Source organism: Oryctolagus cuniculus, chromosome 3 (assembly GCF_051225735.1).
Source record: "Oryctolagus cuniculus isolate XC-2025 breed Fujian yellow rabbit chromosome 3, ASM5122573v1, whole genome shotgun sequence".
Classification (NCBI taxonomy): domain Eukaryota; kingdom Metazoa; phylum Chordata; class Mammalia; order Lagomorpha; family Leporidae; genus Oryctolagus; species Oryctolagus cuniculus.
Genome location: NC_142869.1, coordinates 43,483,046 through 43,494,950, shown reverse-complemented (window position 1 = coordinate 43,494,950; position 11,905 = coordinate 43,483,046). Strand labels below are relative to the sequence as shown.

The 11,905-nt window shown below is 41.3% G+C and overlaps 1 protein-coding gene across 2 annotated transcripts in view; it reads right to left on the bottom strand.

Moving 5' to 3' along the window:
- Positions 1-2,271: 2,271 nt before the first annotated feature.
- GTF3C3 (general transcription factor IIIC subunit 3) overlaps positions 2,272-11,905 on the bottom strand; it is a 52,306-nt gene continuing 42,672 nt past the window's right edge. For both annotated transcript variants that reach the window (XM_002712362.6, XM_089330140.1), the window contains exon 18: positions 2,272-3,865. In XM_002712362.6, coding sequence (XP_002712408.2) covers positions 3,743-3,865 — 123 coding nt within the window. In that variant the 3' untranslated portion in view covers positions 2,272-3,742. The remainder of the gene's footprint in view (positions 3,866-11,905) is intronic.

Sequence of the window (11,905 nt, the reverse complement as noted above, 5' to 3'; positions counted from 1 at the left end):
GCACAAACTGCGCCCATATGGGATGCTGGCACCACAAGTGTAACCTGCTAGGCCACAGCGCTGGCCCCAGGGAAATGGAATTTACTTATGAGAATCAGATAATTCATTTGTGAAGCAAAGTTCCCCAGGAACCTCAGCAGCAGGGCTCTGCCAGCCTTTTCCTTAAGTTACTAGCTAGTATAGTCTAGATCCTGAGACACTGAATTTCATAGCTCCTTTGACCAAACTTCAGAATCCAAGAACATGATTGGCCCAGCTTGGGTGAGGTTCAATTAGCAGTGGCTTGAACTTGGTCTTAATGATGGTCATTTCCAGAAGAGTGTGAACCCATCAACATTCAAAATCTATAACTGGTAGGCAAGATGCCTGATTGTCACAGATGTTAGAGATGATAAGTTAGAAATAATATTGAGGCGGATTAGATGGTATTTAATAAATCAAGGGTAAGCTCTCATGTGCCTGCCCTTGACAGTTTGAAGACCCAGCACGTCCCCTTTCAGGCATTGTGTTCTGGGCTGGGCATCTTAATTTCCTTCTATACTACTCACTTTCTCATTTGCCATTTTCTGGAGACTATGTCAGTTGGGTTCTGATCACAGTGAAGAAACTCTTACTTTCCCCTACTTTGATTAAAGCTGGCTAGTATCACCTTGTCAAATCAGAGTGCTATTAGCTAAAGCCCCCAAAGAATTGGCAAGCTAGTTCCCATCTAAATTTTTGTTTTCTCCTTGACTGTTATTTTTAGTTACTTTTCAAACCCAAGATTTTTCATTCTTGATTAATTAATACTGGTGCATATTTTCACTTCTAGTTTTCTCCCATGCAACTCTGACAACTTAGATCTCACCCAAATTGTTGATGTTAACCTGGTGGCATATTGTTTCCAATTTTTTTCAAGTTGCATCAATCCAACACATATTCTTTCATTCTAGTTATCCTAATGAGTGAAGAACTGACCACATTTCCCTTTGAATCCATAAGCGTATCATAGTAGACTTCCTCAAACTCTTGGCTAAAATCCAAATACATTTAAAAACTAAGGTAACTCCCTGAGCTACCAGTCTAGTGCCATTTCCAAGGACAAGGAGTAAGAACTCTCAAGAACATTACTTCTACCTACATACACACACAAACTGATGAGAATCAAGCCAGGACCAGCATGCTCAAGTGCTCTCCAGAGAAGCCTCACTGTTCTTTCTCAAAGGAATGTGTTAACTGCTAGCCAGGCCTTAAGGCTCTGAGGTTCCAGCCCCCAGACAGACTACCTCAATTTAAAAATTCTCGGAGGACGGAGGAAACACGGGATTGGCGCAGCTTGTTTAGGAGCTGGAGCAATTGTGAACACAGGTAATCTCAGAATCACACTGCTCAGATGAGGAAGGCAGATGTTTTCTAAGGGACTTTTCATAGGCTGAAGGTCTGAAAGAAAAAATAACTGCTGCTCCCCTTGTTCTAAGACAAGCATGTTTCATGTTTATGTTGCTACTCAGATCTAGAGCAAATACTGAGTCTGAAGGAACATCTCTGCACAGAAGTGGCTGCTGGTAATGTCACACAGGCCGCTTGACCCCCTCAGAGAAAGTAACGATGGCAGTGCAAGCACAGTAGCACCTAAAGCTAATGTATCTGAGGGATCCAGCACTGTACTGATCAGCACATGGTAGCGAGCACGGTACAAACCCGGAAGTGGCAGCTGTGGTTTTAAATGCTAAACAAACTTGGGCAGCATCAGCTTCTTTTTTTCTTCTCTTTTTGAGACTGCTAGAGGGATTATTGTTTCTCCAAGGCTTTCAGCAGATACTAGGCTCACCACAATGAGTTTAATTTTTTTTAAATATTTATTTATTTGAAAGTCAGAGTTACACAGAGAGAGGAGAGACAGGGGTCCTCCATCTGCCAGTTCACTCCCCAACTGGCAGCAATGGCCGAAACTGCGCTGATCCAAAGCCAGGAGCCAAGATCCTCCCACGAGGGGTGCAGGGGCCCAAGGACCTGGGCCATCCTCCACTGCCCTCCCAGGCCACAGCAGAGAGCTGGACTGGAAGAGGAGCAGCCGGGACCAGAACCGGCGCCCATATGGGATGCCGGCGCTTCAGGCCAGGGTTATTAACCCACTGCGCCACAGCGCCGGCCCCACAATGAGTGTAAGAGAAACTCCTGAACACAGAATGCTCAGTTTCACAGAATCCTAAGATATAAATCTATCACAGGTAGCTTCATTACCCATAAATGACATGAAATAAAAAATATATAGAAGTATATGAAACAACCTTGATTATAAAAATAAAATTTATTTAAGTTACACACAGAGTACACATTTACTTATTACATACAAATTCCACTTTTCAACCAGTAAACTACGTATAAACAGTGGTAAGAAAAGTCTTTTACTTATTTACATACACTAGTTGGGCTGGGTCTTTTTTTTTTTTTAAAGACTGACTGACTTATTTGAGAGGCAGAGTTAGGAAAAGACAGAGAAGTATTTCATCTGCTGGTTCAATTCCCAAATGACCAGAGCTGGACAATCCGAAACCAGGACCCTCGTGCGGGTTTTCCATGTGGGTGCAGGGGCCCAAGGACTTGGGCCATCTTCCATTGCTTTCCCAAGCCATGAGCAGGGAGCTGCATCAGAAGCAGAGCAGTTAGGACTCGAACCAGTGCTCCTATGGGATGCCAACACTTCAGGCAGAGGCTTAACCTACTATGCCACCGTGCCAGCCCAGGCCTTATAATCCATATGCACATTTATTAGATGTGTTTTCTTCCCTAAAAGGCTATTATTGTTTAGCTGAGATTCAAGAACATTCAATGTGTGAAATGAATAAAGATTTTTTTTTTCCTTTTCAATGATACTTTATCCCACATGTAGTTTTCCCACTCTTGCCTACATGCCTACTGACCTTTAACTAGAAACCATGTTATATTATTGAACATAATACTCTTCTCTATTTTCTTGTCAGGAAGCCACAATATAGAGAATGTATATTTTAATTTGCCTTAAGGCAGGATACTTTGAATTGAATTAAGCCCAGCTTCCCAAATATCAGTCTGTGTAGCTAAGATACATGCAAGTGAAAAGTGATTAAGCCAATTATTTTTCCTGCACCTTATAACCACTTTAAATAATTTTAGAGGTAACTGTCTTGACCTGTTAGAGTCTCAATTTGTCTTAATTTGTCTTTCCTTTAATAAGCAACTTCTTTTGCCACATTTTTGAAAAGAGGTTTTTATAAAAATAAGGCTCTATAAAAGGATGACTGACAATGACACAGAAATGTAACAAATTTTTGTTTGCATTTAAAAAACTGTAATAAGTGGTAATTATCTCTGAAGTCAGCAATGTACTCTAAATACTATAAGGACAAGACCACATCTGTCTTACTACCATATTCCCAGCACCTATCACAGTGCCTGGTACCTAGAAGATGTTAAACATACAGTATTAAATGCCCAGATAAGTAGATGGTGTGCATAAAAAGCAGTATATTCAACTTCAAGCTGGGTCAAAGGCTAATACTGTCCATTTCCACTCTGGGGCATTTTTACCATAGGATATTAAAGGAAAATGATGATAATATACAAATTCTTGGAGGAATGATAATTTTGCATATATACCCAACATCACTGTCACATATTAATAGTGAAATACACTGTTAACCCAAGACTACTAAGCCCTGAGACAGACGACACTGGTCCCCACCCAGCAGCTGCCGAATGCTCCTTTTTCAGTTCAGAGTCTTTATATAGAACAGTAAGTATACAACAGCTTCTGAGCCATCCCGGTATTCCCGCTGCTCTGATAAATGAGAGACAAGTTGTAGGCAATATCTCTTCGTAAGTCTAACTGGTCAACTTCTATACCCTGCAGGAGGAAAATACAAATATGTTTATGTTTTAAACAGCCAACCAGGACAGTTTTACAGCAAATAAACAGTTCAAGTAAAGGCTTTCAAAATTTAAGAGTCATGTAATATTAAAACAGATTATATCTTTTTTATTTTTTTTATTTTTTTATTTTTTGAGAGGCAGAGTGGACAGTGAGAAAGAGAGACAGAGAGAAAGGTCTTCCTTTGCCGTTGGTTCACCCTCCAATGGCCGCCGCGGCCGGCGCGCTGCGGCCGGCGCACCGCGCTGATCCGATGGCAGGAGCCAGGAGCCAGGTGCTTTTCCTGGTCTCCCATGGGGTGCAGGGCCCAAGCACCTGGGCCATCCTCCACTGCACTCCCTGGCCACAGCAGAGAGCTGGCCTGGAAGAGGGGCAACCGGGACAGAATCCGGCGCCCCGACCGGGACTAGAACCCGGTGTGCCGGCGCCGCTAGGCGGAGTATTAGCGCCGGCCAAGATTATATCTTGACTCAATGCTTATTCAGTTAATCATCACAGTAACAATATCAAATATTTCTAAATGTCCAGTCAATAAGCTATAGGACAAGTCTCACTAATTCATATACAGGACAAGTCTTAATTCACAGCAGAATAAACTTAAGAACTTGAGAGTAGAGGCTGGCAAGGTAGGGCAGATGAAGCCACCTGTGATGCCTCATCTCCTACTGGAGTGCCAGTCGAGTCCCAGCTGTTCTGCTTCTAGCCCAGCTCCCTTTAATGCACCTGGGAAAGCAGCAAAAGACGGCACAAATACCTGAACCCCTGTCTCCCATCTGGGTCTCCCAGAGTTCCTGGCTTTTGGTGTTAGTCTGGCCCAGCCCTGACTGCTGTGGCCTTTTGGGGAACAGAACCAGCAGATGGAAGATCTTTTTCTCTTCCTCTCTACCTTTCAATTAAGTCTTTAAAAAATGAAATGTTTTAAAGAACAAAAAATCACAAAATAAAATACAATTGATTAAATATAATCCTAGGTAGAATGTAATAAAAGTAGACACTATATAGAATACTTATTTTATGGAATAAAGTATTGTCTGATTCTAGTATAGAAAATAAAGCCAATGAAGACTTAAAGCTAAGTGTTACAATTTTGTCCTTTGAGAGATCAGGCCATCAATGAAGAGATCTGAAGACGACCGCTTAGGAATGCAGGAGTGGTCCCAAAGACCCCCTTTGAAGTCTCCCATCTTCCTTGTGAGGCCCAAAATCTTTCTTGAGCTGGATTGTACTCTTTGTGTACTGGGTCCCCAGTCTTTTTGGCTTTGGGTTACTCGGCTTAATTTGTGTTGTGAGAGATCTCGAGACCTTGGGATACCAGTGTGTGTGTGTATGGGAAGATGGCACAGGACTCTGGAGTACCAAAGCTTAGTTTGCCTTGTGAGAAGGAGTTTTCCTTTTGATTTGCTAGTAGTTGTAAAGGTCACAGGCAGCGATGGCAGCACTGCAGAAGGCGTGAACACCAGCTCCCAGAATCCACAGGAATGTAGTTCTGTCCTCTCCATTTCTTCTCCTTGTGTGGTTAGGTAAGGAAGGCCACCAATAGCATCTAACTGAAAAACTGACTAACTTAATCAAGAAGGTGTCAGAGCCAAAGCCACACTTTTGGGCATGACTTGGGCAGCTAATTATTTTTATAAACATGTGTATCCATTATTCAATTGACATAGAATTTGTATACATTTATAGGGTTTACTATGTTACAATACACATCTAGGGTCATGATCAGACTAGGGTAGCTGGCATATTAGATATACACTGCGTTGGAATCATTCAGAATCCTATAGACTATTTTGTATTATTCAATAATTGTTAACCCTAGTTTTATCACTGTGCTACAGGACATTAGATGATACTCCTCCTGTCCAACTGTACCCTTCTGCCACTATTCCTCTCTCCTCCTGCCTTTCTAGGCTCTCATAACTACTATTCACTTGTGGAGATCAAACTTAACTTCCACTTATAAGTGAGAGCGTAGTGCTTTATTTCTCTACCTAGCATATTTCATGTAGCAGTGTCCTCCGGTTGCAACCACGTGGCTGCAACTGACCGAACTTCATTTTATGGCCAAATATTTTCACTGCTTATGTGGGTGGTTTAAAAATGTTTCTGGCCGGCGCCATGGCTCAGTAGGCTAATCCTCCGCCTTGCGGCGCCGGCACATCGGGTTCTAGTCCCGGTCGGAGCGCCGGATTCTGTCCTGGTTGCCCCTCTTCCAGGCCAGCTCTCTGCTGTGGCCAGGGAGTGCAGTGGAGGATGGCCCAGCTCCTTGGGCCCTGCACCCCATGGGAGACCAGGAAAAGCACCTGGCTCCTGGCTCCTGCCATCGGATCAGCGCGGTGCGCCGGCCGCAGCACGCCGGCCACGGCGGCCATTGGAGGGTGAACCAACGGCAAAGGAAGACCTTTCTCTCTGTCTCTCTCTCTCACTGTCCACTCTGTCAAAAAAAAAAAAAAAAAAAAAAAAAAAAGTTTCTGGGCAAACCGAATTTAAAGAGGAGTTTATTTTGGTGTACAAAATGTCTTGAAATCCATGTATAGCTTTTTCATAATACACATATTCCATGAACTTTTTGAAGACCGCTGTTCGCATGGATTTCAAAAGTTTTTGGTACCAAAATTAACTTTTTAATTCTGTATGTAGCCACAGCTCATTTTCTTTATCCATTAACCTGTCAATGGAGACCTCGTTTGATTCTGTATCTTGGATACTGCGAATAGTCCTGCAATACACATCCTAGTGCAGATGTCTCTTAAACATACTGGTTTCGTCTCCTTTGCATATACATCCAGTAGTGGGGTCACTGGGTCATATGCTAACTCTGTTTCTACTTTTCTGGGGAACTGCCTTACAGTTTTCCAAACTGACTGTACTGGTTTACATTCCCACCAATAGTATATGAGAGAGTTCCCCTTTCTCTGCATTCTTGCCAACATTTTTTTTTCTCTTTTTGATAACAGCTATTCTAACTGGGGTGAGCTGGTATCTCATACTGCTTTGAATTATCTTTCCCTGATATTAGTGACCTTAAGCATTTTTTCATATACTTGCTGGCCATCTGTATATCCCCTTTTGAGATGTCTATTCAGATCATTTGCCCAATTTTTATTGAATTTTTTTTTTTTTTGCTGCCAAGTTATGAGAGTTCCTTATATACTCTGGAAATTGTGTGTCAGATGAATAATTGAAGAAAATTTTCTCATATTCTGTAGGTTGCCTCTTCATTGTTGTTTCCTTTGCTTTATAGAACTTTTAATTTGATGCAATCCTATTTGCCAATTTTTGCTTTTGTTGCCAGTACTGTCAGGGTCACATGCAAAAATATTGGCCTAGACTAATCTCCAGTAGTGTTCCTCATGTACTTCTGTCCAAATATCGGGTGTTAACACTGTCTTTTATTCATATTGCGTTGTTTTTGTATACAGTGACATGGTGGTGATGGGGGCGGGGGGAGATGTCTACTTTTTTCTTCTGCACATGGATACCCAGTTTTCATAGCACTGTTTACTGAAGAAACTTTCCTTCCTCCTATATATACACTTGTTACCTGTTAAAAATCTGTCTAAATAAGTAAATGGATTTATTCATAGGTTATCTATTCGGTTTAGTCTCTGTCTGTTTTTATGCCAGTACCATGTTGTCTGGGTTATTATAGCATTATAGAATTTTTTTTTAAGTCAGGTATTGTAATGCCTGCAAGCCTTGTTGTTCTTGCGCAGGAATGCTTTTGTTGTTCAAGTGTGGTTCCACTTGAATTTTAGGATTTTTTTTTTCTAGTACTGTCAAGAATGTCATAATTCAATAGCAATTGCATTGAATCTAGATTTCTTTGTGTAGTATGGACATTTTAATAATATTCTTCTAATCCATGAACAAGGGAGGTCTTTTCATTTTTTTTTTGTATCCTCTATAATTTCATCTGTTTTATAATGTTCACTGTAGAGATCATGCATTTCCTAGGTTAAATTTATTCCTAGGTATATTATTTATTTGTAGCTATTGTGAATGGTATTGCTTTCTTCATTTCTTCCTGTGCAAATTTCATTTGTGATGTCTACAAAACCTGACTTTTATATCCGGAGACAACTGAATTTATCAGTTTAACAGTTTTGTGGTAGAGTCTTTAGGTTTTCCCATAAATGCATAAAATCATATCTTTTATAGACAGGGATAATTTGACCACCTTTCCTATTTATAAGCCCTTTATTTCTTCCTTCCTCTTGTCCAAGTGCTATGGCTAAGACTTCCAATACTATATCTGATGAGAGTGGACATCCTTGTCTTATTCCTGATCATGGAGGAGACTGTTTTCATTTTTCCTCCACTCAGCATGACACATGCTGTACATCTGTCACATACAGCCTGTATTGTGTTGAAGTACGTGTCTACCTACTTTTTTGAGGATTATCATGAGGAATGTGGAGCTTTACTAAGTGTACTTTCTGTATCTACCGATGTGATCACATGATTTTTTTTTTCATTCTGTTGATATGATTTATGTATCATTTGTGTATGTTGAACCTTCTTTGCATCCCTGGGATTAATTTCACTTGATTGTGGCATATAATTATTTTTATGTGTTGCTGGGACTCAATTTGAGAAATTCTGCATTTATGTTCATCAGGGATACTGATCGTAAGTTTTCTTGTTTTGTTGTGTCCTTATCTGCTTTTGCTGTGGGGGTAATGCTGCCCTCATAGACGTACTCTGTAAGGGATAATTCCTGTTCAATACTTCCCAACAATTTTAGAGGAACAGGTATTTTTTCTTCTTTAAAAGTTTGGTAAAATTTAGCAGTGAGGCCATCCATTTGTGGACTACTGCTTTGTTGGGAGACTTCACTACTGATTCACTCTCAGTGCCCATTACTGGTCTATTCTTTGTTCAATTTCATATGAAGGGACTTCAAAAGTTCATAGAAAATAGAATTAATGATGCTGATTTTGGTGTAAATTTCTGAATTTTTAATTTCCACATTAAAAATTATACTGTGAGCAAGCATGTATTTACAGAAATCATGAAATGGTGTTAAGTCTATAGAACACTGGTTCACAAACTAACCTGATAATTAAAACTAGAAATTACAATCCCACTAAATGATTCTGTAAATGAGGAAAGATTAAGGGGGTTATTTGGGATCTTGTTTTTGCTTGTCCCAAAGTAAGAGGGAAGGAAGGTGTAGGGCTGGCTAATGGGTGGAGGATGACCTATATGAAAGTAATTTTATATGGACCTAAAAGGGAATTTTTCTAAAAATTGAGCATTGATTTTGAAAGTACACTTATCTGAAACTAGAGTAATCCTGTGTTATTCAGACAGCATAGTTTCCTGGAGAGCTAATCTGTTCTTTTTAACATTTATTTATTTGAAAGGCAGAGGAGGAAAGACAGAGAATGAGATCTGCAGCTTCATTCTCCAAACGGCCAGCCTGAAGCCAGGAGCCTGGAACTCCATCCTGGTCTCTCCCACATGGGTGGCAGGAACCCAAGTACTTGGTTTTTGTACCCATTTTTCACTGCCTTCCCAGACACATTAACAGGGAGCTGGATCAGAAGCAAAGCAGACGGGACTCCAACTGGCACTATGATATGGGATGCAAGTATGGCAAGCAGTAGCTTAACCTGCTGTGCCAAAACAGGGGCCCCACTGATCTGTTCTTAACAGGAAATTGTGTAAAGGTTTTTACCTTTTAGGCAGATGCTGTAATTTCTTCCCATGCTTTGTGTCTTTTAAAATCTTTGCTTTTATTTCAGAATGATCTTTTGCTTTAATAAGCCTTTTTTTTTTTTTTTTTTACAAACTTCCCAAAATTAAATTCTAAAACTGTTTTTCTAACCTTGAACTAATTTGGGATTTCCAGAGAGCCCCTGGAAGCCCAAAAGACAAAGATTTATCTTGATTTGTTAAATTATACGTGAAGCTCTCCTTTCAAGTAAGAAATTATATTTAACCTTCTTTGGGCTGTATTTGTTGCAGATATGTTAATATGTATTCCAAAAATTATAGAAGACTCCTAGGAATCCATTATGGTTTGCAGGTATCAGTTATGATCCCAATTATATTAAATTATTACATATCACAAAATAAATTCTGGTGAGTTCTAAACAATGCCTATTTTAAGTCTTGTCTACAGTTAAGCTGCCGCATCTCTTGTCTTTTTGGGACATTTTTTTGCATACAACTATAATCATAAAGTGTGTGTCTTCAAGGAGGTTCACAGAAAGGATGAAATGAACTTCAACAAGTACAAGTTTCAGTAGCACTAAAGACACTGAAATGGGTAAGAATTCCAGGATGCTCATGGAAAAATTGGACTCATAAAATTGCTATGTTAAGATCAAGAACAAGAATTACAGAAACTAAAGTGATGAAAAAGAATTATAGGTTTTTTTTTTTAAACATTGGTAATTTTTTTCAAGTGTTCTGTTTCTCCTATTTAAGGGAACATTTTCCTTTAAAACTATACATAGTTAAACTTTGGTATAAAATAGACTTTTTTTTTTTTTGACAGGCAGAGTGGACAGTGAGAGAGAGAGACAGAGAGAAAGGTCTTCCTTTGCCGTTGGTTCACCCTCCAATGGCCGCCGCAGCCGGCGCACCGCGCTGATCCGATGGCAGGAGCCAGGTACTTCTCCTGGTCTCCCATGGGGTGCAGGGCCCAAGCACTTGGGCCATCCTCCACTGCACTCCCTGGCCACAGCAGAGAGCTGGCCTGGAAGAGGGGCAACTGGGACAGATTCCGGTGCCCCAACCGGGACTAGAACCCGGTGTGCTGGCGCTGCAAGGCGGAGGATTAGCCTAGTGAGCCGCGGCGCCGGCCTAAAATATAGTCTTGTAAATAAAAATTTAAAAACTTTTTTTTCTCATCCCTTCAGAATTTGGAAACTCTTCATGCATATCCTCACTTTGATATTAATAAGTTTGTTCTTTTTTTAACATGATTCAATTTGAAATGTTAAACTTGGCTTTAATGATTTTTTTTTTTTTGGACAGGCAGAGTTAGACAGTGAGAGAAAGAGAAAGGTCTTCCTTTTTCCGTTGGTTCACACCCCAACCCCAAAGTGGCCGCTACGGCCGGTGTGCTGCGCCGATCCGAAGTCAGGTGCTTCCTCCTGGTCTCCCATGCGGGTGCAGGGCCCAAGGAGCTGGGCCATCCTCCACTGCACTCCCGGGCCACAGCAGAGAGCTGACTGGAAGAGGAGAATCCGGTGCCCCAACTGGGACTAGAACCGGGGGTGCTGGCGCCACAGGTGGAGGATTAGCCTAGTGAGCCACAGCTCCGGCCTTAATGATGTATTTAGAAACTACATAGTTCTGTTTAGCTTTAAGGGTTCCTAGCCTTACAAGTGAGTAAGGCCTGTCACTTTCTGGCAGGCCCAAGAACGTCAAGATACCAGGTGCTACAGATACTCTGCCTTATTTGGCTCTCTAGCCTTTAAGGTTTTAAAAGTCCAATCTAAGATTCCTTGTCAAAAAGGGACCTATCTTCTTACTCTGTATACACATATGGAAGTAGGCAGGAGACATAGATCTGTTTTGCAAACAAACTGATCTCATTTTCTTTGATTAAAATGGGCAATGATTATAACCAGAAACTATAGTATAGGTGTAATTATTAAGGTTGTGCCTTTGTTAATTGTTTGAGTTTTTTTTTTGTTTTGTTTTTTTTTTTTTTTTTTTTTTTTGACAGGCAGAGTGGACAGTGAGAGAGAGAGACAGAGAGAGAAAGGTCTTCCTTTGCCGCTGGTTCACCCTCCAATGGCCGCCGCTGCAGCCGGCGCACCGCGCTGATCCTGGCAGGAGCCAGGAGCCAGGTGCTTTTCCTGGTCTCCCATGGGGTGCAGGGCCCAAGCACCTGGGCCATCCTCCACTGCACTCCCTGGCCATAGCAGAGAGCTGGCCTGGAAGAGGGGCAACCGGGACAGAATCCGGCGCCCCAACCGGGACTAGAACCCGGTGTGCCGGCGCCGCAAGGTGGAGGATTAGCCTATTGAGCCACGGCGCCGGCTAATTGTTTGAGTT